This window comes from Trichechus manatus, unplaced genomic scaffold (assembly GCF_000243295.1).
Source record: "Trichechus manatus latirostris isolate Lorelei unplaced genomic scaffold, TriManLat1.0 scaffold00015, whole genome shotgun sequence".
Classification (NCBI taxonomy): Eukaryota; Metazoa; Chordata; class Mammalia; order Sirenia; family Trichechidae; genus Trichechus; species Trichechus manatus.
The window spans coordinates 13,128,170-13,153,288 of NW_004443951.1; the positions used below are offsets into that span (position 1 = coordinate 13,128,170).

The 25,119-nt window shown below is 51.3% G+C and overlaps 1 protein-coding gene across 2 annotated transcripts; it reads right to left on the reverse strand.

The window, feature by feature from the left end:
- Window positions 1-4,337: 4,337 nt before the first annotated feature.
- TIE1 (tyrosine kinase with immunoglobulin like and EGF like domains 1) lies at window positions 4,338-24,709 on the reverse strand. Of its 2 annotated transcripts, none has more exons than XM_004371860.1 (23): window positions 24,481-24,709; window positions 20,945-21,262; window positions 20,753-20,863; window positions 18,661-18,816; window positions 18,378-18,509; window positions 18,053-18,193; window positions 17,689-17,817; window positions 16,727-16,872; window positions 16,337-16,481; window positions 13,960-14,118; window positions 13,633-13,770; window positions 13,138-13,434; window positions 12,374-12,664; window positions 11,814-12,004; window positions 9,164-9,374; window positions 8,885-8,995; window positions 8,477-8,667; window positions 7,423-7,536; window positions 7,237-7,307; window positions 6,111-6,151; window positions 5,928-6,024; window positions 5,702-5,801; window positions 4,338-4,806 (listed from the first exon to the last, which is right to left on the reverse strand). In XM_004371860.1, the coding sequence occupies exons 1-23, from the start codon at window positions 24,536-24,538 to the stop codon at window positions 4,735-4,737; spliced, it is 3,420 nt and encodes a 1,139-aa protein (XP_004371917.1). In that variant the 5' UTR covers window positions 24,539-24,709; the 3' UTR covers window positions 4,338-4,734. The 2 variants fall into 2 exon arrangements, with proteins under 2 accessions (XP_004371917.1, XP_004371918.1); XM_004371861.1 differs by having other exon boundaries at window positions 20,945-21,179; window positions 24,481-24,703.
- Between the last annotated feature and the right edge of the window lie 410 nt (window positions 24,710-25,119).

Sequence of the window (25,119 nt, forward strand, 5' to 3'; positions counted from 1 at the left end):
TGATTCAAGACCTGTCTCCAAGTCACTATTTCCTGGGTGAGGGGGTGTCTTTTCTTATCCCCTAACTGTATGTAAGAGGAGCTCTGGTGGTGCACTGGTTTAGTGCTCGGCCACTAACCAAAAGATCAGTGCTTGGAACCCACCATCTCACTCCACGGGAGAAAGCTGTGGCAGTCTGCTTCTGTGAAGATTTACTGCTTTGGAAACCCTATGGGGCAGTTCTACTCTGTCCTACAGGGTCATTATGAGTTGGAATTGACTTGATGGCTGTAGGTTTTAATCCTGAGAGGGAGAGCTGCAGGGGACCAATTTGGTCAGCCCTCTGTCTTCTGCCCTCTGCAAGACATCCTGGCTCCTGAGCTACCCTTACTTAGGCTGCCAGGCTCTCTCCAACGCCTGAATCCAAGGCCAGATGAGAAAACTCGAGGACCAGCCCCACTATAGCCAGACTCCTCTGGTTGGTCCACCCTGGGAAGAAGGCCTGGGCTGAGATAAGAGGATGCACAGCCCGTGGGAGGAGCCTGAGCTGCCCAGAGGACCATGCAGGAAATCACCCCTTCCTTGAGGGCTGAGAGGGGAATGACTCAGGGCTGAATAGTGAGAGTTCCGTTTTTGCAGCCAAGGCGGGCTGCACTAAGCCCTCTCGGATAAAGTATGCAGGTTCCCCTTCCCTAGTTGCCTGCCTAATGAGGCTCTGAGATGTGTGCCTCAGCCTTTTTTCTTTCCATCATTTCTCTTGAAACAAGCTTGTGTTGCTGGGCTGGTCTCTTGTTCCAACCACTGCCCTTCCCAGCCCAGGTCATCTGTGAGAATAAGGCTGTAGGGTGGAGCAGTGAACTGAAGCTAGTCCTGGTGTGGGACAGGCGAGGCTGAGAATCTATGATGGCTTTGCACCAGCAGTTTGCTGCCTTGCCTTTAGTGGGGCACTGGCTCCTTTGGTATCACAGCCAGAATGTTGGGGGGAGGTGCCCTCAGCCCAGGATCTAGCACTGAGCATGTGTGAGGAGTGTATTTGTGTTGAATCCGGAAGTTTATTATACTCAAATCTGGCCCTCTCCCACTGTCCCAGAGAAGCATTGTGGCTAAGAGATGGAGTCTGGAGCCAGAATATCTAGGTTCGAATCCCAGCTCTTTGACCAAGTTAGTTAACCTCTCTGAGCCTGTTTTTTCCATCTGTAAAATGGGGATAATAATAATAGTACCTACCTATTAGGGTTGTTATAGGAACCCTGGTGGCACAGTGGTTAAAGTGCTCAGCTGCTAACTGAAAGTTTGGCAGTTCGAACCCACCAGCTGGTCTGTGGGAGAAAGATGTGACAGTTTGCTCCCGTGAAGATTTACAGCCTTGGAAACCCTATAGGGCAGTTCTACTCTGTCCTATAGGGTTGCTATGAGTCGGAATCGACTTGACGGCAATGGATTATTAGGGTTGTTGAAGACTGTATGAATCAATATGTGCAAAGTGCTTGGAACAGTGCCTGGCAATTAAGTACCATATAAGTACTGGCAATTTTTATTCTTTTAATGACTGGCATCTCCATCAAGCCAGTCGTCTAAACAGAAGCTTGGTAGTACTTCTAGATTCTTCTCTTTCTACTCCCATATCCAACCCCCATCCACTCTTTTTCCTAGTATTTCTTCCAGTTCACCACCACCATGCCATCATTTTTCACCTGCACTCTTGTAATAGCCTCTCACTGACCTCTTTTTTTTTAACAGCTTTGTTTAGATATAATTCACATACCTTGCAATTCACCCATTTAAGGTGCACAACCCAATGTTAAGCCAATCGTGCATTCCTGGGATAAATCCTGCTTGGTCATGGTGTATAATTCCTTTTATATATTGCTGGATTTGGGATGCTAATTTTTTTTTGAGGATTTTTATGCCCATATTTATAAGCGATATTGGTCTGTAGTTTTCTTGTCTTGGTTTTGGTAGCAGGGTAATACTGGCCTCACAGGATGAATTGATAAGTATTCCCTCCTCTTCTGTTTTTCGGAAGAGTTAGTGAAGAATTGGTATTAATTCTTTAAATGTTTGGTAGAATTTACTGGTGAGCTATCTGAGCCTGAACTTTTCTTTGTGGATTGATTTTTTATTGCTAATTCAATCTCTTTACTTGTTATAAAAAAAACAAAATCAAAACCACTGCCATCGAGTCGATTCTGACTCATGGCGACCCCATAGGGTTTCCAAGGCTGTAAATCTCTACAGAAGCAGACTGCCTGCAACATCTTTCTCCTGCAAAGTCACTGGTGGTTTCAAACTACCAACCTTTTGGTTTATAGTTGATCACTTTAACCACTGCACCACCAGGGTTCCTTAGTTGTTATACCAAAAAGAAAAAAAAAAAAGTCAAACCTGTTGCGTCAATTCTGACTCATAGTGACCCTACAGGACAGAGTAGAACTGCCCTATAGAATTTCCAAGGAGCGCCTGGTAGATTTGAACTGCCAACCTGTTGGTTAGCAGTCATAGCTCTTGACCACTATGCCACCAGGATTTCCTTACGTGTTATAGGTCTGCTTAAATTGTCTAGTTCTTCCTGAATCAGTTTCAGTAGTTTGTGTCTTCCTAGGAATTTGTCTATTTCATCCAAATTATCGAATATATTAGTGTACTCTTTGCCTTCACTCTTGTTCCTTTATAATCCCCTCTACACACAGTAGCCAGAGTGATCTTTTAAAAAATACACATCTGACACACCCCTGCTTGGAGCTCTTCTGTGGCTGCCCTCTGCTCTTAGGAAAAAGATCCATATCTTTAATGCTGGCTATAAGGCTCAGCATGGTCTAGACCCTGCCATGTCTCTGGGCTCCTTGCCCCTGCAGATCTATATTCTCCCTTTGTTCCAGCCACACAGAACTATTTGCAGCTCCTGAATGCACCAAGTGTCATAGGTGCTGTTTACTCTGCAAGGATCTCTTCCTCTGGTGAACTCCCACTTCCTCTTCATGGCCCAGATTTAAATGTCACTTTCTCTGGAAAAACTTTCCTAACTCGGTCTCCTTTCTGTGTGCTCCCCAGGCCCCTCCCTCTCTTACAGCATACACCATTGTATTTTATTGTTTGCTTACACATCTGCCACCTCACAGGGACATCTTTGTTTACATATTGGTCCCTAGCAGGAACATCTTGATAAAAATCCCCACATTTCTGGACCTGGCAATATCCCTGCTGTGAATGTGGGTCTGAAATGAAGTTTCACTCTAGCAAAGCCTATCTTCTCTATCCTACATAGCCTCCCATTGATTCCACTTCATTTTCTCTTCTTAAATTCAGCCCCACACTCTAACCATTTAAGTCTTCGTGGAACACAGATTCTGACAGTCACACACCACTCCCACCCAACCTCCTGCATTTGTGTATAATAATATCAGCTGACACTCATCAAGCACTTACAGGCAAAGTGCTACAAAAGATGTGCCTGTGGGATGTCATTTAATACTAATAACAATCCTATGAGGTACTTAGTACTAACCCTGTTTTTCAGAGGAGAAAACTGAAGCTCAGAGAAGTTAAGTGACTTGACCAAGGCAACAGAGATAGTGATATAGCAAGGACTTGAACATGGGTCTGTGTGATTCCAGAATCTGTGCTCTTAACCACAGTGCTGTACCATGTTATGCCTTCTCTGATTTCTGAGTCACTGAAAAAATGCTGTATAAAGGAAGACCAGTCTGGTTTCCTAAGGACCAGTGGGAGAGAAAGCGGAGGCCAGCCATGAGCAATCCAAAGGGTAGGCAAGCCAGGAGGCCACACAGCATGGGGTAGTGACATGGGACTAACTTTCAGGACAAAGATGCCCAGGAGAGGAGCAACTCCCAGAACATTATGAGACCCCAAGGAAGGCAGAGGAAGCCTATCGTGCCTGGCTGAAGTTGGGAGAGGCCTCTGCCTCCTCCTTTAGGGCCCACAAGCTGGGCAGTAAGGTAACTATCAAGCCAAGGGAGGCTGCCAAGAACCATAAGGAAAAGTGGGAGCTCAAGACAGGCTGAGGCTGGCATGGACTGTGTTTGGACAGAGCAAAGAATATTGGGCTGGTAGCTACCTAGAGATAGAGAGACATGTGTTGGTGATGGAGGCTGGAGAGCAGGAAGAGATAAAGGGGAAACTGGATTTCTGATTATGAAGAGGTACATGTAGGGGATGAGCTTATATATGCAAAATGGGTCTTCCAGAATATCTCCCATCAGGAGAGGCAAACCCAGTGGAGGGCCTGGGCCTGAGGTAGTGTAGCTGGGGACAGGGGTTCTGTTTCTAGAAAGTCCAGTTTCTCCCTGTTTGGTTTAACTTTTCCCCTGGCTTGACCAGCAGTAAAACATAGACATTGGTGGAGCTTCTCAAAGTATTTATTTTTTCTGAAGACAAGGCAGGGAGTGGGGAGTAGCTGGACAGGGCATGTTAGTGCGGTGCTGGTTTGAGTAGAGAAGCTGAAGTAGGGGTTTGAGTGTGGGAAGCAGCAGAATGAGGAGCACATGTGTGGAGTAGCTGAACTAGAAAAAAGGTTGTGAAAAGCAGCTGTAAGGGTAGCTGCAGGAGGCAGTGGGAGTAACTGCAAAGGATGGGGACCCAATTTGCTCCCACCCCTGGATTCTCTCTTTTCTTCCTTAAGTTAAAAAAAAAATGTCTTGAGGCAGCTCAGGTTAGAGTCTACAAGGGTCAGAAGTCACAGGTTGGTCAGCAGAGGTTGCTCCGGCCAGCAGAGCCAGGCTCTGGTTGGATGGCAGCTCAGGCCTCCTCAGCTGTGGCATCGATGCCTGCGTAAGTGAAGTTCTCAAACAGCGACATGTTTACATAGGCCTGGAGATCAGAGCAAGCTTTAGTAGGGGCATCTGGCCTAGAGGTCCTTGACTTCCATGTGGTTGGGAATTTGAACAGACACTTGTTTCGTTCTGGAGACTCAAGATGGCCCCATGTCCAAGGGTGGCCCTTTCCAGCCCAGAGCAGGGAGGGCATCGGACTGCAGCTGGGGGGCTCAAGTGAGAGGACCTTGACATAATAGTTAGATCAGGGTTTTTTCATGCATTCATCCAGTGAATTGTTTGCTCATCATTCACTCATTCATATGGTTATTTGATCATCCTTTCATTCTGAAGATTGTTTATTAATTCATATAGCTATTTAATCATTAATTTAAATGAAGAACTCTTTTCTCATTTACTCATTTTGATATAGTTCTTCATTTATATTTGATAATTTATTCGCATGGTTATTAGATTCAGTTACTTAATTATTTATTTGTACGATCATTATATCATCCATTTGCTAATTCCTTTCATTCAGTCATTCATATGACTACTGTATCATTCACTCTTCCATCCATCCATTTGGTTAGCTGACCGTTAATGCATTCAGCTTTTGCTGTGTGTCAGGTGAGGGGAGGGGTCCCAGGTGAGAATGGGCTAATGGCCCGAGCAGTGGGGGACAGGCAAGCAGACTGGGACCTGGGGGAGGTATTTGCTACTAGGGCTATGCAGGGCTTTGGAAGAGTTTAAAAGGGTGTAGTGTTTAATTCAGCTAGAATTGGGATTGCTGTTGGGGTGCATCCTAGCTGTGGCAATAGCCCTCGCTGAGGAAGTTTGTGTGGGCAGTGTGGTGGGGACAGGGGGCATGGTGGCTGCTGCTGTTTGGTCCTTGTAGAGCATACTCCTGTGAGCTTGGTGAGCTCCAGCACCCATCACCCTGGTCTCCTCACCTTCCTAGCTTCCAGCATGCGGCCCAGCTGCAGTGCTATCTGGGCAAAAGGAGGTCGCTCATACGGACGGTCCCGCCAGCACTGGCGCATCAGCTCGTACCTGTGGATGGGGGTATTCCTGAGATTAGGAGAAAGGGCTAACTGGGGTGAGAGGGTCACAGGGATCAATGTTGAAGTCACTCATCACAGAGACGGGGTCACAGTGCTAAAGGCTGAGGTAACTCACACTTCGTCATCACAGTTACGAGGCTGCTCCATGCGGTAGCCCTGGGGCAGCTTCTCATAGAGCTCAGCACAGGTCATGCCACAGTAGGGTGTGCCCCCTGCAGGAGGGGACAAAACTCTCTCAGCCTAGGCCACAGGTGGGATGAGATGGGGGCACTCTGGGGAATGGAGGTTGGGGACTTACCAAGGCTCACAATCTCCCAGAGGAGGACACCAAATGACCAGCTGAAACAAGGAGGACGCACTTAGTTACCTTCTACGCCTGGGGCCCAGCAGTTGAGTCCCCATCTATCCCAGATGTGCAGCCCCGCCTAGACCCTGCATGTCCACTCTGCAAGTATCTGGCTTTGGCTAGCTGTCATCTCTACTCCATTGAAGCTCCTGCATAGCCCCTGCCAGGCTCAACATAATTATAGCTAACAGTTTTATTGAGCACTGACTATGGGCCAAGCACGGAGCATTTATATATGTTAACTCATTTAACTCTCACACCAACCGTATGACATAGGTACAATTATTATCCCCATTTTGTAGATGGAGACACTGAGGCACTGAGAAGTTAACTAGCTTATACAGGGATTCAAACCTAGGTAGTCTGGCTCCAAAGCCCTTACTCTTAACTGCCTCTCACAATATAACAATCTTCATGTAGGTGCAGGTCAGACCCAGGTAGGGAGTTTTAGTGGGGGGAAGGAATCTAGGAAGTCTTGGGGCAGAAGCAGGAAATAGTCTTGTGGTATTCAAAGGGGTGGTTAGTGTGGTGGACAGTGAGCAGAACAGGTCAGGCTAAAGGGCTTGGGGCAAAGAACAGAGCAGCTCAGCAGTCAGGGCTGAAGGGTTGGCAGCTCAGGTTCAGTCCAAGATGGCCATCTGTGGGTGGAGGGCACAGAGAAGGAGTCTTGGTGGTCATGCTTTGGTTAGATCCTCAGGTGGGGATGACCCTTCCCTTCAGAGAGAAGGGTGACAGCATTCCTCAAGTGGTCTCTCCATCCATCTCAGGAATCACCCACCAGCATTCCCAAACCTCTCCTAGGCATCCCTTAGGCTCTTACACAAATATAGCCCTAAACTACCTCTACCCCAATCCTACCGTGAAACATTCTCATTACCATCCAAGACAAAACTTACTTCCAGCTAGCCCCCTACCTTCCCACTAAGATGCCAGGTACCCCCAAAGTCTACTCAGGAGACACCCAGGTCTTACCTGTGTCACACCTGGAACATACCCTAGGGATGCCTAAGTCATGCCTTAGATTACTGAGACATATCTGGAAAAGCCCCTCCCCATCTCTTCCCACCCCAAAACTCACACATCACTCTTGGTAGTATAGACGCTGTAGTTCAGAGACTCAATGGCCATCCAGCGCACGGGGAGACGCCCCTGGGAGAGAGTGGGTTTGAGGGGTTGAGTGGAGAGAAGGGGCCTGTTTGGGGGATCATGGGGGTGGGGGACACAACCAGGCATAGACCCTGAGGGGAGGTTTGGATCGCCTTACCATCGTCTTCTTTACATAAACCTCTTCCCCTCGAGACAGGCCAAAGTCTGCAATCTTGGAGGCCAGGTTCTCTCCAACCAACACATTTCGGGCAGCCAGGTCCCTGTGGATGAACTGCAGGCAAGGTCAGAAGTCAGGGAAGACTGGGGAATGTGGGAGCCCAAGACCCCTAGGCCAGTAAGGGGTCTGGCCTCACAGTCAATCTACATGGGTACCTTTGATGCCTTTAGCAGTCCCTGACTCTTCTTCCCACCCACCCAGGCCTCAATCCTGGATCAGCTGACTCCTGCCTGAGAAAAATCACAGTGGTGGCTGTCATTCCTTCCTTTCCATGACCTGGGCCACGGCCAAATTCAGGCTGTATCCTTCTTTCTGGGTCAAATGGTGGGCTCTCCTGGGTAACCATATTGCACCTTCCTCTCTTTCCATGTTCCCTAGCCCCCTTTTTCCCACCCTCTTCTTCCCTCCTCCATCCTCAGAGGCCTCTCTCCATCAACCCTTCCTTCTGCACAGGCCCCTTCCCCTCTGCCTTCAAAGATACTCAAACATTACTATCTTATAATGCCTTCCCTCAGTCTCATGTTCCCCTCCTGCTATTGCCTCTTCCCTCCTTTTGGTTAAGCAGGGTATCCTCAGACTGGGCTCAGACCTCCACCCTCTGCTCTTTTTACTCTCCTGGGTGGTCTCACTCACTCCCTCACTAGTAGAGTCACCATCTGTGCGCTGACAACTCCCAGATTTTGTGTCTCCAGCTCAGACGTCTCTTCTGAATTCTAAGCTAGCATCGACAACTGCTCACTTAACACTTCCACCAGGATGTTCCTCAGATACTTCAGACTCAGTCCTCCATAACCTGCTTCTCATCCTGTTCTCTCCTCATTGAACTTGCACTCACCCAGGCCAGAAATCCAGAGTCATGTCCTTCACTCTATTCCTCAATCCTCACATCCAATTAGAGCCTGCTGATTGTATCTCCTGAAGTCTACCCAGCAACCTTCGCCTTGTCCCTCTACCACCCACTTCCCCACCCCCAAACACATTCACTCATACACACCTGCTTCTCACTCAAATACTGCATGCCATTGGCAGCATCACTGGCAAAACGCAGCAGCTGCCGGGAACTGAGAGTGGAGGCTGTTCCATGCTCTCGGGCAAAAGCTGGGTCAGTTTCCAGGACCCGGCTCTTCCGGAGAAAATCTAGCAGGTTCCCATAAGGGGCATATTCAATGGCGATATACAAGTAACCTGGGGAGTGAGGAGGTACCTTGTGGTGATTTATATACAGGTAACCTAGATTGGGAATAGGTACTAAGGGTAATACACAGGGAATCTGAAGCATGAAGGGAAATCAATAAAGATGTACAGGTAACCTGAAGCTCCTAGGAAGGTACTGATGTGGCAGAGGTGATGGCTGATAATGGGGATTTGGGAGAAGGGGTAGGTGATGAATTGGGGGGCTCACCTCGGTTCTCACAGGCTCCCAAGAGATTGATGATGTTGGGGTGATGACCCAATTTGCACAGAACTTCCAGTTCCCCCGCAAAGTCACGATGGTCATTTTCAGAGGCATATTCTGTGTAAAGAACCCAGTATTACTTTTTCCAGAAATAACTCTGGGGGTGGGGCATCGACTGGAGGGCTGGGGTCACAGGTCAACTGCTGGAGGGAGCTAGGTGGGGCCTTTGATCTATGGCACAAAGGAGAGGGTCAGGGCTGAGGTGAGGGGTCACTTGCAGGGGACCTTTCAGCATCTTGATGGCTGCGTTCATTTTGAGTCCGTCCTTCTTGATCATGGCCCGGATGACCTGGCCAAAGTTCCCTTCCCCGATGAGGTCCTCAAAAGTGATGTCCTCCCATTCCAGCACTGGGTAACTCAGGGGCTCAGGCTGTGGTTTTGGCCGGCGGGTCAGCGTCAGGGTCCCTGAGCTGAACTGAAGGATGGTCTCCTCGCCCTTCACAAGATGGGACAGTTAGGTAGACAGTCCAGACAAGAGACATGGGGGCAGAAAGAGGCACAGACAGGCATTCAGAGAGAGGTTCCAGGGGTTAGATATGGACAGAGACTGAAACAGAGGGCATCCTGGTGGTCAGCCAGGGACAGACATACAGAAAGAAGACACACAATGAGACAGAATCATAGGAGATGGAGCCACAGGTAATGGTTGTGTGGAGAGATATCCAAGGAGAGAAATGCAGAGGCAGCAGCCTGGGGATCAGGTGTGTTGGGCTCTGGCAGGCAGAACAAGGGCTTGTTGCTAGAAGCCAGGATATTGGTCAATAGAAGGAAGATATTTCTGACAAAACAGAAAGGAACTGGAATGGACTGTGATAGGGAACAGTGAGCTCCCCATTATTGTGCTTATCCCACAACTAGGCTTTTTGTCACTAGGGATGCTGTGGAGAGAATTCCAACCTTGGGGAGTACATTTATTGAGCACCTACTATATGTTAAGCCTGAGCTGCTAGGAGCCAGTGGAGGGGTTTTCTTCCCTGTCTACTCACTTAGCATGTATCCATATCTCTGAGACCACCGTGGGACCTGAATGTAGAAAGACAAGATGGTAGTCCATAACAAAGAGGAACGTCCACTTCCCTCAACTGAGCAGGAGGTGGGCCACCTGGGCAGGGTTGGTGGCAGGAAAAGGAAACAACAGCACAGGACCAAGGGAGCAGCCAGTATGAGAACTGGAAGAAGGACAGACCTTGTAGTGGGGCTTGCTAAGTGAACTGAAGCCCAGCTTGATCGGCAAGTGTTGAGGACATGGGTCACATGGATTCACATGAAACACGGACAGCTGAGGCACACAGCAGACTGTACATGCATGTTCTTGTATTGACACTGTATGTAGATACACCCATGCATAGGTCCACATGAGAGTATGGAGGTACACAAGCATAAGGACACACATGCATCAGGGACATGTGCATATACACATGGGGTATCCACAGGAGACACACAGGCACATTCATACACGGCACACACATTCACATGCACACACACATTCATGTGCAGGCACATGTAGCAGGGGTATATTGTCATGTTAAGAGCTGCTTTCCACCTCCTTCCCTCAACAGTCATACCCCTTCCCCTTCCCCCACCATAGCAGTGACGACCCTCTGTGTGTACTGACCTCAGAGGGAGGGCGAACACAGCCTGGAACAAAGGAGCCAGTTTAATCTTTGGATGAATTTTTTTTAAAGGCATAGCAGAGATAATAGGCTTGGACACTAGGCTTTGTATTACAAGAGTCAGCCCTTGAGAGAGAAGAGGTTTTTGTTTTTGTTTTTTTAAAATGCCAAAGCTTAGCTCTAAATATCAAGAGCCCAGGCCTGAAGGACCAAGAGCAGAGTTCAGGCCATACGTGACAGTAGTGGGGAAGATCTCAGGAGACTAGACCAGTGGGTGGGAATGAGAGATGGGAGGATGTGACAAGATGAGACAATGCCAGGTCCCTGAGAAGCCAGAGCCTCCCCCCCCCCCCCAAGTGCTGGCCTGAGGGCTGCAGGGGCATGGACAAAGGGACTGAAAACTCAGAAGGGTTTACAGGGAGACTTGTGCTTGTTTACTCAAGGAATGATGGCTGGGGCCGCAGGCTCCAGAGTGGTAGAAACAGCTGTATGAAGGGTTGCGGCAGTGGGTCTGTGGGCCATACAGTATGTTATCCTCCAAGGTTACAGGGAAACACCTAGAGTTCCTCAGTCTCCCAAAGGAGGCCCTTGGGTTTGCAAGGGTGGAGGATAGGATGAGGAACTCACAGCATGAATGGCCTGTTAACAAAAGGCCACAGCAGGGCTGAAGATGTCAGCCACAGAGGTGTGTAGAGGGAGGTTGGTTCTGAAGGCCAGGAGAGCCTGCAAGCACAGAGGCCAGCATGAACCCCAGGTGCCCTCCATAATATCAGCATGCAACCTAGGCTTTGATAATTCCCAGAAGAAGGAGGCAGGGGAGAATCCTGAACTGGCTGAGTTCAAACCTAGAATTGGCCATGGTGAAATACGAACATAACTGAGTTATTTTGCCCTAGAATATTAAATATTTCACCATTAGTATAAATGGGCTAACGAGATAAGTTCACTTCTAGAGAAATAAAGAAAATCTATTTTGCCCCCTTGAGTGCTGTTGAGCATAGTCTTACACCTGCCACACCAACATGCACACACACATATACACACAGGGTGTCCAAGTACTTGTGCATACCTAGGTAGAAACATGTATACAAACAAGGTCTGCAGAGCAGAATTCAGACCCTAAGTGACAACAGTGGGAAAGATCTCAGAGAAGATAGGACCAGTGGTTGGGAAAAGAGAGATAGGAGGATGTGACAAGATGAGACAATGCCAGGTCCTGAGAAGGGAGCACCTGTACCCTGGGGGTAGGTGCAGTAACTGACCGATCCTGATTGGTAGGTGAAGGTGCGTCTCCGATGCAGGCAGCTTCTGCGGATGCACACCAGGGCTAAGAGGGCAGCCAGGATGGTGAGGCAGGTGGCAGACACAGAGCCCATTATGGCCAGTATTAGCTGTTGATCCAGGCTCTCTTCAGCTGCCCGGCTCTCTTGGACTGGGCCCTCACTCTGTAGCCCTGGACACAACAGCAGGGGTCAGATCACAGGGATGCCTGGGTCAGGGAACCCAGAGGCCACCAGGGGTTCACAGAGGGAGAGGTCAGATATCCCTGTTCAGGATATGGGGAGATCATCTGGGCCACATGGAAGGATAGACCAGGGATGCCAAGCCTCAGATCAGTGGGTCACTGGGTGATGTGATTTTCCCAGTACTAGCACAGTGGATTGTAAGAAGGGAAGAGTCAAAGTCCCCAGTAGTGGGACTTGAGTCATTTGAAAGGAGGGGCCTGGGATGCCCCCAGCTCCAAGGCAGGGGATCCCATGGAGGGAGAGTGCACTGAGGCCAACCCCAGAGCGCAGGATGTCTGTGGGCCATACCCTCTCACCATTGCCAAGAGTGGACTCCTCTACCACGTTACTCCAGTCACCGGGACCCTGGACACTGGCCCGCACACGGAAGAGGTAGCACGTGCTGGCATTGAGGCCATGGATGATGGTGCTCGTCTCCTCGGGCCTGTCCACATCTATCCACATTGGGTCTCCTGAGCCCCCAGCCACTTGCACCTCCACAATGTACTTGGATATAGGCCCAGATGAACCCTCTGGACGCTGCCACATCAGCTGGATCTCAGAGTCTGAGAGAGCCTGGGCACGGAGGTGTCGGGGGGCTGGGGGACCTAGGGAGATGGGGGTGGGAAGGCAGGGCCCAGGCAGGACAAGCCTATGTAGCTATAGGGTCAGACAGATCCACTCTAGCTGTGTCCCCTGCTCTGTATGACCCAGAATGGGAGTCCTTCCTAGGCTGAATTCCTCTCATTCCCATGGTCACCTTTCCCCGAGCTTCTGCTTCCCGTGTTCTTGTATCCCAAGTCCTCTTGGTGTCCTAGATCCTCCCAGCATCCTAGGTTCTCCCCTTGTTGCCCCTATGCCCTGTGGTGACCTATGTCCTTCTGGTATCTTATATCCTTCCAGTGTCCTGTGTCCTATATCCTTCCTATGTCCCATGTCCTCCCATGTTCTGTGTGTCCTGTATTCTCCCTATGTCCATCCAGTCTTCCATAACCTCCCCACATCCTCTTGAGTCTCGTGTTCCCTGTGTCCCATGTCCTCCCCTTTTCCTGAGCCCGCTACCCCCTTTCCCCGGGCATACCACTGGGGGGCAAAAGCACACGTGCAGGTGGTGAGGCAGGGCCCAGGAGGGTGCAATGGTAGAGCCGCACATCCAGCTGGTAGTGGGTACCAGGCGTGAGTCCAGCCAGGAGGGCAGTGCGTGCCTGGGGGGATGAGACATTCTCCCGCCGCTCCTGCCCCCGTGCCCCATCCCACAGGCGCAGCAGGAAACCATCGCCCACCAGCGGCCCGGGCACCGAGGGTAAGGACCAACTCACTCGTAGACGGTCTGGGCCCTCCACATGCCAGCCTTCCAGCCATGGCTGTACAGAGGGCTCTGGGGCCAGAGGTCAGGGGTCAGAGCTGTCCAGTCAGTCCTTGGGGCTGGGAAGGACAGTGACCCCCAGTGGACAGGGTGGGACAACCTCTTAGGGGAAAGGCAGGGGCGCCTTGAGTGGACAAGACATGGTAACCGCTCAGTGGATAGGACAGTAACCCCGGGGGGGACAGGAAGGGATGACTCTTGGCCTCTCACCAGGACAGTCTGTGGTCATGAGGGTGGGAGGCCCCCAGGCCCCCTCCCCCTTTTCCCCTGGCCGGCTCAGTTGCACACGGACACTGTATCCTGTCTTCGGCCTCAGGTTCATTAACGTCACATTCTCACTGGGATCCACTGGGGGTGGAGTGCGCAGCTCACATCATTCAGCCCCAGCCTCCTCCAGAAACCTCCATTCTCCCTTCAGCCCCTTCTCTTTTCCTCACACTTGACTATCCTCCCTCTTTCCATTCTCACCTCATCTTATTACCCAACACTCCCGCCCTGACTCAGCCCTGCTCAGTTCCCAACTTTCTCCCCACTCACCCACAATGGTGGACCAGGCCATGGTGCTGTGCTGGGGCCGGTAGTGTAGGCGGACAGAGGAGATGGGCCCATCCCCAGAGAATAATACCAGAGGGGAGACCACAAGCTGGCGACTCTGCTTGGCCAGGAGCCGAGGCGCAGTCAGGGGCACTGGGGGCACTGCCAGGAGATGTCGAATAAGGCATGGCCTCCACACCCTACTCAGTCCCCAGAAAAATGAGAGGACTTTGCACTTTGGGAATCAGAGGACCCAGCCCTCTGGCTCTGTGTTTGGATCTGGGCCCTCTGGGCTGGGAAAGACCAAGATCAACAGATGACCAGAGTGGCCAGAGCCCAGGGAGGACAGAGTTCTGCCCCCTGAGCAGCCTGGGGCACAGAGATTCAGCACTGAGAACATGAGGGTATCCCAAAAGATGTTAAGTGAGGGACTGTAATGGCCAGATAGAGGTTTTGGGGACGGCACTCTGTCCATGCAGTGTGGGGGCTAGACAGAGGGGGCTGGAACCCAAGGCAGGAAGAGAACCTGAGTGACATCCTGCTGTCTGCCCTTCCCCCATCATTCACCACTCTCTTAATTAAAAAAGCCAATGATGAAGTGATGAAGCACGTGCTCTATCTCTGATGCTTTATATGCATGATCTCTAATTCTCACAACCACCTTTCAGACAAGCTCATTACTCCTGTGTTATGAATGAATACACTGGGACTCCGAGATGTTGAATAACTTGCCTAAGGACACATAGCCAGGGAAAGATCAGCCAGAGTATGAACTAGGTCTATCTGACCAGGCCACCTAAACAGCTTTTGTGTTCTTGCCCTGCTTCCCCACTCCATGGTCACTGTCCCTATTCTAGTCTCAGTTTTTTTCTCCAGATGATTGCATTAGTGCTTTAACTGGTTCCCTTGCCTCTTCCAAACTTCTAGCAGACTGACTTTCTAAGAAGAATGGACAGACGGAAGGGAGGGAGAGAGGGAGTGAGGGAGGGAGCATGAGCCAAGGACGATACAGGGTTGTGAGTTGAGGGGCTGGTGTCAGGCAGAAACAAGTATGTTATGAGGAGGTGCTGATTTGGAGGGCAATGATGGTCCAGTTTGGATCCTGTGGAGCCCCCAGTGCCTATGGCTCCCACGGGGTTAAATGTCCAGGAGGGGGCTGATATATAGTGGGCCCCTGCATCATACACCAGTTAACTTCCACAGTGACTTCAGAACTAGATCTCCACAGAAGATGTCCCCACTTCATAGATGTCCCCCAACATGGGCCTGGAGCTCAGGAGAGGGTCCAGGCTATAGATCAGATCTGGGAGTTGCCAGAGAATGGGTGAAATCTTGGGACTGGAGGGCATTTTAAATAACAATAATTGTCAATATTTATTGAGGAGTCAGGCACTGTGCTAAATGCTTAAACAAATTATCTAATTTAATCTTCATCTCAACCCTATCAAGAGAATGCTAGTATTATCCCCATTTTACAGTGGGAGAAACAAGCTAAGAGGGGTTGAGTAATTTGCTTAAGGTGATGGAACTAGGAATTTGTAGAGTGAGGATCTGGACCTAGGTTGTCTGAGTCCAAAGCCTGGGGAGAATGAGAAGAGAATGGCTGAAGATGGAGCCCTGAGGCCACGAAATATTTCCTGGTGGTGGTAAGGGAGATGGTGGTGGTAGCAAGTGGAAAAGCTGAGTCTAAGAGTGAGAAAGGAGAAGGTAAGAGAGGGCCTGGGCTTATATGGAAGAGTGGGGGTCAGGAGTTGAGGGAAAGTGGAGCCAAGGCATGTGAATGGCCATGGCTTATTGTGCTGGAGAAGTGACAGGATACCTTGACCAGGGGGGAGGGGGCAGCTGACTGCTCTGCTCTGAGCAATCCTGACACTGGGCAGTTCCTTCCTTAGTCACATAGTAGATTCCTACACCTTCTTTATGCTCCTGCCTAAGCTCCACCTCCTCTGGGAAGTCTTCCCTGACCTCTCCAGGCCAAGCAGCTCACTTTGTGAGCTCCACAGCCCCATGTGCCCCTAGTCTAGCAATGCCTGACCACATGGTGTGACTGGGGGGAAACAGCATCCTAGAGGCAGAGCTAAAGCACACTGTTGGGGAAGGGTGTGGAGACAGGAGGTTGGCAACGTAGGAGGGAGGGCGAGGCTGGAGGGTACCCCCAGTGTCTGGGGCATAGGATGTCCTTTCCAGATGGGAATGAGCTGTGCTCCAGCCTGACACTGCTCAGCCCGGACTTGAGTGATCACAAGCCCTCTTTTTTGCCTGGTGCTGGGCTGTGACCTCAGATGGCCTTGCCATTCCTGCCAATCCCCAGTCTGAGCAGCATCAGATAGCGCCCACTCTGCCCACTGTCTGTCCCCCTTAGCCCCAGGACATCACTGACCTTTGACGTTGACCCTGAAGCGCCTGCTGTCTTGGCCACCAGATGTGGATACTCGGCACTCCCAGAGCCCACTGTCCTCAAGAGTCAAGCGGGGCACCTCAAACTCAGCTGTGGTTCTATCTGGCTCCACAATGGCCTTGGTGGACTAAGGGAGACATGGGGAAGGAGACATACCACAAAGAATATGCACTCATGTGACAGATACACGTGTGTCTGTCTGAAGTGCCGATGGGACAGAGGCCTGGTAGCAGCTCCTCAACAACCAGCCTGACCCCATTTGAGCCAGGGTCAGGCCAGTGGGTAGAAAGCTCTGAGGGGTTTGGGGTCTGAGGGATTCGCTGTGAAGCTAGTGGGTCGGGGGCCCAAGGGTTAGGGATCATTGTGGCTGACCAGGAGCACTGTGCCATCTGGCTTGCGTAGCTCCATGCTGCCCCGCACTGGGAAGGGGTTCCCTGCAGCTGCACAGTTGATCCGGGGCATTGCCTCTAAGTTGAACTCCAGTTCCGAGGTCACATCAAGGATCTGGGGGATCCGGTCTGGGGAGAGAAAGGACACTCATCCTGGAGATCCCTCAGGGGCAGAGCTGTGACCACCGAAGTGCCACTTGTCCTAGTTCTGCATCTTAGTGGAAGCACCATCATCTATAGAGTCACTTAAGTCCTCATGCCCTACTTCTGATCAACTGCAGAGTCTACCTCTTCAATCTCCCTACTTTCCATTATTCTCTAATAACCTGCAATCAGGCCCCTTACCATCTTCATAGCCGAAACACTAGTTAAGACCTCATTTGCTTCTGGTCACCCACTACAGACTCCTTAAGGGTCCCGCTTCCACACTCCAGCCAGCAACTAGGGGATCTTGCTAAAATCTAAGTCTGATCACCTTATGCCCCTTCAACAATTCCCTCTTGATGTCATAATATTAAGTACAAAGCCTTGGTCTGGCATTCAAAGCCTCCATAATTTGACCTCTTCTGACCACTCCCCCAGCCTCTCCTTACTCCATTGTCCTGGTACCTAAGCTTCAGTTCCTCCCACCTGGGCCTTTGCCCATGTTCTTTTCCCAGCCATTTGCCCTTGTCCTTCATCTCCCATCTCAGACCTCACCTCCTCCCAGAAGCCTGCACTGACCCTCTGAGACTGATTTGGGGCCTCCTCTGGGCTCCCCCACACTCTGGGCTGCTGCCCATCACTGTACTGATGGCTGAGTGGTGAGAACTCCTACCAGACCATGAGCTCCCTGAGGGCAGGGCTCTGACCCATTAAAGGAGGACAAGTCTCTTCTAAGCCAGGGAGATATGTTTGGTGAAGGCTGACATATCCTGAGGGATCTCAAAGACCCTGTGCGCATACCTGACTTCTCACAGTGCACTCCATGCCACCCAGAGGGGCAGACACAGCCACTGAACCGGTCACAAGTGCCGCCGTTCTGGCACTGGCACTGGAGGCGGCAGTCAGCCCCAAAGTGACCAGGGGCACAGGCTGGGAACAGAGGAAGTAAGGTTAGAGCGGCTCAGGTCAGGGGGCAACGAGGGCACAGGCCGGAAACATATGGGGCATGATTAACGATAGGCTGGGTGTAGAGGAGGCACTGGTGAGGTGAGCGGGAGGATGGCGGGGGGCTTGGCATGTCAGTCAGGATCCGGGTGAAGGGTCCGAGTCGAACTTGCAGCTGGCTGTCTTGGCCGGGGCCATGGTGGAGTGAGTTAGTCCATACCATCCTGGCACTGGATTCCTCTCCAGCCAGATCCACAAGAACAGCCGTAGGGGTCCGGGAGGCAGAAGGTGAGTCCCCGGCAGCCAGATGTGCCCGGGCACTGCTCCTGGCAGCTTTGCCCAAAACGGCCCTCTCTGCAGGCTGGAAAAAGGGCATGTGGGTGTATGGGCCTCTGCTGGACCCCAGGGCCCAGAACTTACCTGGCATCCTCACCCTCCAAGCTCCATCCTCACAGTTCTAGGGTCTTCCCCCAGTTAGGAAACCTCTCCTCACCCTACCTAGGCCCTAGCTCCCCCTCCTCACAGGTGCCAGAAATACTCCTTACCCTGCTCACAGCGGGTGCCAGTGAATCCAGGGGGGCACACGCACTCGCCATCCTGGTCATGGCAGACACCTCCATGCAGGCAGCCTGGGCACTCCTTGGCACAGTCTGGCCCCCAGTGCCCAGCCCCACAGCCTGGAGGAAAGTGTCTTCAGCAGCTGACCCTCACTCACCTCATTGCTGCTGCTGAGGACTGGGGTAGCCCTAGGGAACCAGGGGACCTACAGGAAGTACCCAGGGCCCCAGCCTCCCATACCACCCACAACCTCTGCCTTCTGCCCCTGACCCCGCACGATGAGCCGAAAGAAGGCACTGCCCAGGGGGCTGGTTTCCAGGTAGGTGGCACTGTAGATGCCGCTCGATGATGGTTGCACGTTTGGGAGCTGCAGCAGGAACTGCCCATCCTGGGCCTCATGCCAGTCCAAGGTATAGAAGTAGGATCCTGGGGGGCATGAACGGATCAGGGGCCTCAGTATTACATGAGAACTGGCGTCACCTCCCTCTGCCCAGATCACATCAATGTGGCCCCACACCTAGTGTCCAGACCTTGGGGAAGACACCACCAAGTGCCTAGGACCCAAGCCATAAAGCTGGGAAGCATCTTCTTCACTCTCCACCAACCACTCTGAACTACGTCCTGTCTATTCTACTTCTTCGTCATCTCCTAAACCAGTCCACTTCTCTCCATGCCCACTGCCACCATCCTGATTCAGTCCTCCAACAGCCTCCTAAGCAGTCTCCCTGCCTCCAGTCTTCCCCTTTGTCATCATCCTCCATTCAACAGCCAGTGTGATTTTTTCTACAACAGATTGGTGTGTAACTTCTGCTTAAACTCTTCAAAAGTTCTCTACTGCCCTCAGGACAAAGTACAAATTCCTTAGCATCAGTTTCACCAATGTGTCCACTGCTTAGCCCTCCCGCCCCATACCTCTCCACACCCTGCGTGGCTCCCAACATTCCAATAATCCTGAATTGCTTGTTTCTCTCCTAGGAACACCATGCCTTTGCTCTTGTTGATCTCTCCTCCTGGAATGCCCTCCCCTCCTTTGCCTGGCCAATTCCCACTCCTCCTTCTGGGCATAGTTCAGGAGTCATCTACTCTGGAAAGTCCTCCCTAAGCCTCGCCCTCCAGGACCTGCAGACTCCAATATTAGAAGAATATTCAATCCTTGCCCCACCCCCTTCTTGCCTCTTTGCTCAGGAGTGAACAGAGACTCTAGGGAGCTCAAGTCTACCTGATGCTTTCCTCATCTCTGGTCCATTCAGGGCGCTTAGGGCTCAGGAGGCAAACCCCTTAGGCCCAAGGGAAGGGTCCTCCTTCCTCAAGAGGTCAGGGATGCAAGAGTCACCCAAGGGACTGTGGATCTGAGGACTGAGGCAGGAATCTCTGGGGCCATGGGGTGGTCAGAGGGCCTGACATGACCAGGGTGGAGGGCAGGCCTAGGGTTGAGATCTCACAGGTCTTCAGAGGCCCCAGCATGCACCTGTCTCTGGCATTAGAGATCTGGGTTGGACAGATTTCCGAGAGATCTAGAATTTCCCCTGCCTGTGTTGAGTACTTTGTTACCAGGTTTCTTCTTCATGGGGACCTCTGTTCCCTGCCAGGTGGGCTATGTGACCAAAACCAAAAAACCAAACCCCTTGCCGTCAAGTTGACTCTGACTCATGGCAACTTTATGTGTTACAGAGTAGAACTGCCCCATAGGGTTTTCTTGGCTGTAATCTTTATGCAAAGGAGCTCTGGCTGCTAACTGAAAGGGTGGCGATTCAAATCTACCCAGTATCTCTGCAGGAGAAAGACCTAGTGATCTACTTCTGTAAAGATTACAGCCAGGAAAACCCTATGGAACAGTTCTACTTTGTCACATGGGGTTGCTATGAGCCAGAATCGACTTGATGGCACCCCAAAACAATAGTCTTTATGGAAGCAGACTGCCAGCCCTTTCTTCTGCAGTGCCACAGGGTGGATTTGAACCAACAACCTTTAGGTTAGTCAAGTGCAAACTGGCTGTGCCACCTAAGAACCTAGGGCTATGTGACAACTCCTGCTAACTCCCAGGGGAGAGTCAAAGATGAGGGTTTAACATGGTGCCTATTCAGGGGACAAAAGGGATGGAGGTAGCTGAAGACTAGGCCCCTGGTCCTGTGGGTACAATAGGAGGGCAGCTCAGCGGGAGAGATGAGATGGATACAGGTATGTCCCATGGGACCTGGCCCAGCACAGAGGAGGGGCTCTGGAGGTTAGACAGAAGGGTGACAGGTGTATTGGGGTGAAAGATATGTAAGGGACCAAAGCTGGGGATCCTGAGGATGATGGATGTGCCAGGGTGTCAGGCCTAATGGGTTTACCTGACCAACCAGTTCAGATGCCCCCTCACCATTGCTTTTCCAGATCACATCTGTCTGCTTCTCCTTGCGCACGTGAGCGGAAAGAACAGCTGTGTCACCTTTGTTCACCGTGTGTGTGACCTTCTCTGGGAGAAGGTGGGCTGTAGGGTGGAGGGTGGAGCCAGAGGTGAGTGGCAATCTCCTGTCACTGCTCCTTTCTTACCTTCACAGGACAGACTCACCTCTGGGGTTGTTGTGCACGTAGACAACGCGTGTGCGTCGCGTCCGGGCACCGCCCACGCAGGAGAATACGCCTACGAGGTCCGAGGGCTGGGAGAAGCCACGCAGGGTGACCTGGTGCGAGCCGTTGTGGATATCCTGCAGGGGCTTCCGGGGCGGGAAGGTGCGCACGATGCGGTCCTCTTTCTCCAGCAGCAGGGGCGGATCCCAGGCGTCTGAGCCCCTACCCGCTCCGGCCTCCCCAGACACGCAGGTCAGGAAGAAACGCTGGGGGTCCGTGAGACGCAGGTCAGCCAGCAGCGTGAGGTCCACCGCCGCGCCTGGGGCCAGGACACCAGTGACTCTATCATAGTTCCAATGAGTCCACCCGCTGGCCCAGGAGCCCCCAACCCCAGTCCTCTGATGTTATTGCTCCAGGGTCCTCTCTAACAGGGTCCCCAACCTTTAAAGCTCTTTCTTCCTCTCCTCTTTCCCTCAGATCCCCACAGGCACTTCACTTCATCTTCACCCTCTTGGTCTTTATCCCCTCCCCTCCTATCCCTTTCCCCTTTCTTGTGCACTGGCCTCTTCCCCTCAAGTCTCTTCATCCTTGAACAAAAATTAAAAACCATTCTCTGACCTCCTCATCGCTTCCTTTCTCTGGCTAGATGGCTTCACTTTTAAGCCAAGCTTTCGGAAAGAATGATCTATGCTCCCTGTCTCCTCCATTTCCTCACTTTTTATTCCGTATCGGGCCCCTTTCCTGACTTGTCTTTAAAAAACTGCTCTGCAAATGTTGCCAATGAGTCTCTCCTTCCTGCTACCCCTACCCCGTGAGGGTGCAGGCTAGGAGAGCTATTGCAGAACAGAAGTGTCTTGTAGGGATCCCTCTCTGTAACTACAAGAATCAAAAAATGCTTGGTGTGATCGAATTTAGGGTGAAAAAGACTGGTTCTGCAGCCCAGTGATTGGGAAGCAGAAACAAAGCTAGCTCTGGGCCAAGACCTGTGCTGAGCAATGCCGGGGACACAGCCAGGAGGTGGTCTTGGTCTTTGCCTTCCAAAGAGCTCACTGCCTAGTTGGGGAGACGGACATGGACATGTGGGAGCACAGAGAAGGGGTGCCTAACCCAGCATGGGAGGTAGGGGGATTGAGAGATGCTTCCTGGGAGATAAAGCTCGAGGGTGTTGAAGCTTGAGCAGGTCACATTGAGGAGAATGGTGGGGCAGTGGCAGGGGTGCAGGGGAGGCCGGGGTAGGGAAAGGGCATTCCAGGCAGAGGGAAGAGCCTGGGTAAAGACATGGAATGAGACATATTATGGGATGTGGAGGGGGAAGTCCAAGTTTGGTGTGGCTGGAGCATAAAATGTAAGGCAGAGGGTGGGAAGAGACCAAGGGGAGCTGGAGCCCAGGCCAGGCCAGACCACAGAGAGCCCCGTGAGCTTGCCTTAGCTCCGTGATGCCACACTCTCCTGAGCTGCTCCTTCTCCATCCCTGCCCTTTAACTTTCGAGTAATTAATTAATTTAAATGCCACTTAGTTTATCAATTACTATCCTTTAAAAGCCTACTGTGAGTAAACGAAGCTAGCATTTACTGACTGCCTACCATGTGCCAAGCGTCTGTTTTCAGTCTGATTCTCACAACCTCCTAGGGCTTCAAACCGGTTCTTTCCGGTTTGAATTCCTGCTGAGAATTTGCATTTCTACCCCAGATATACTGAATCAGAATCTACATTTTAATAAGATCCCCAGGTGATTCTTACATATAATAAATTTTGAGAACCACTGCTGTACTAGTGGTTCTCCGAACTGGTCCCTAACCAGCAGCATTAGCATCACTTGGGAACTTGTTAAAAATGCAAATTATCAGCAGGGGTTCGAACCGGAACAAACTGGTTTGAAGCCCTAGGAGGTTGCGAGGATCAAATTGAAAACACTGATTTGGAGCCCTGCAACCTCCCTGTGAAGGTGATAGTCTTTCCCCATTTAGAGAGGAAGGTAATAATATGGGTTGTTTGTTCTACAGGCTTCCCTGGGCAAGCTCATCCACTCCCTTAGCTTTAACTATCACCTCTGAGTCAATACCGTGGGATGACCTCTCAGTTCAGGCCTTCATCTCCATCAACTCCCCCCAAAACCTATTCTTCTCCTGTGCTCACTGACTCAGCAATGGCACCTCATCCCCCAGCCACCTGAGACACAAACTAAGAGTCATCCCATATTCCCCTCCCACTGTCATAATAATTAATTTTTATTGGATGCCAATTATGTACTAGGCACTTTACTTATGTTCGTTCATTTTATCATCCCAACTCTTCTGGGAGGTGTGTGTTATTATCTCTTTTATAGCCAGTGAACTGAGGCTCAGAGAAGTTAAGCAACTTGCTCAAGGTCATACAATTAGTAACGGGCAGAACCAGATTGTCTTGACTCTAAAGTCTACACTCTGAGCATTATGCTAGGTTGCCCCTAATCAGTCACAAAATTCTGCAAGTTCTGTTTCCTAAAAGTCTCTTGACTTCATCTGCATCTTCCAAGCCCACCTTTGCTCAGCCCTCATCCTTACTCACCGAGACCATCCCAATAGCCACACCCTTCTTTCCCCAACTCATCCTCTGTACAAGGAGCCAAAATGATCCACGGAAGACCCAAATCTGATCTTGCGACTCTCTTGCCTACAACATCCCATGGCTCCTCATTGCCCTCAGGATGATGAATGCGCTCCTGAGCCCCTTGCTGCTCACACTTTGCCCCTCTTGCTGCTTTCCCTGCAGGAACCTTCTCTCCTGTGCGCTTTCATGCTTCTGAGTCTTGCACTTATTGTTCCATCTGCCTGGAATGAAGACCATCCCTCTTGATGGAGTCTTTCTGACCCCCTTTTCATCCACCCCAGGAAAAGTAAGCTGACTCCTCCTCCATGCTCCTCTAGAGCTCCTTGTGTCCATTTCCCTTTAACTCTCATTCCATCAACTGGGGTCTGTGTCCCCTGCTAGACTGTGAACCACTCAAAGGCAGCCTCCGTGTTTTATTTCTCTTTGGCCAGCAGGCTAATGGAAGCAGCTGCCACTTATTCAGAAACCCTTACCAAACTCCAGGCACAGTGCTACAGGCTATGCTTACTTTGTCTCATTTAAACCCGGTAACAGCCATAGGCGGTCTGCGTCATTTAATCTCAGTGTACGGATTTGGAGGCCGCCTTCCTTTCCTCTAATGGCCCAGCAGTTAGCACAGCTCCTGGTACATTGTTGGTGCTTGATAAATGTTTGTTGAATGAGTAATTGAATGACTCCAACACACTAACCCTATGAGTACCCACTGAAAACTTCATGGGGCCTACAGGCCCCCCCGCTCCTCAACGATCCTGAGATCCACAGTCAGTGGCTGCTCCCCTCCCCCACTCAGCTACAGTGATTTTTAGCACCTGCCTGGCCTTTCGTAACTCTGATCTCACTTTCTAGTTGATCAAGTTGTGGTTGAAAGTGATGGCAATGATGATGGGGTTTCCTGGGGAGAATCAGGGCCTTGGAGGCTGGGCCCGGGAGGGTCAGCAGCGACTTACCAACATGAGAAGCCAGGAAGAGGATGGGGAGCAGCAGAGGTGGCCCCTGCCAGACCATACTCCGGAGGCTGACCCAGGCCAGCCAGGACCGGCTGGGCCAACAGTTACTATGGGTCTGGCTGTTCCGCCTGTGCTGACCAGTGTGTGTTGCTGCTGGGAAGGAAGAGGAAATGAGATGGAGTAGGTGGGAGGGGTGGCAGCAGAGCAGGGTGGGGAGGACTTATCCTGCTTCTGAGCCTCTGGGCCTCACCCACTCCCCACCAATTCCGGCCCCCATAAGGTTAGGAGTAGGTGTGGCCTGGAAGGCCCTGGAATGGGGGCACTTGAAATACGTGTGTGGGGGTGGGGGTGGGTTGTGATAAGAATGGGCCTGAGGACTACTGGACTGATTTTCCCTGACTCCCTCTCCTCCCCTCAATCCTCAGTCTCGCCACCACACAGGAGCAGGAGGCAGGAAAAGGAGGAAGCCACTGGCTTCCTCCTATTGAGGAGGGCAGTGGGGGGAGTACATTGTTCTGGGGTCTCTCCCCCCACCCCAGCACATACGTACAATACGGCCACATGACTCCTCATGTATGTGTGCCTGGACACAGGCATTTACACAGTTGTCCTAGAGGGTACTTCATATATGTAATACAA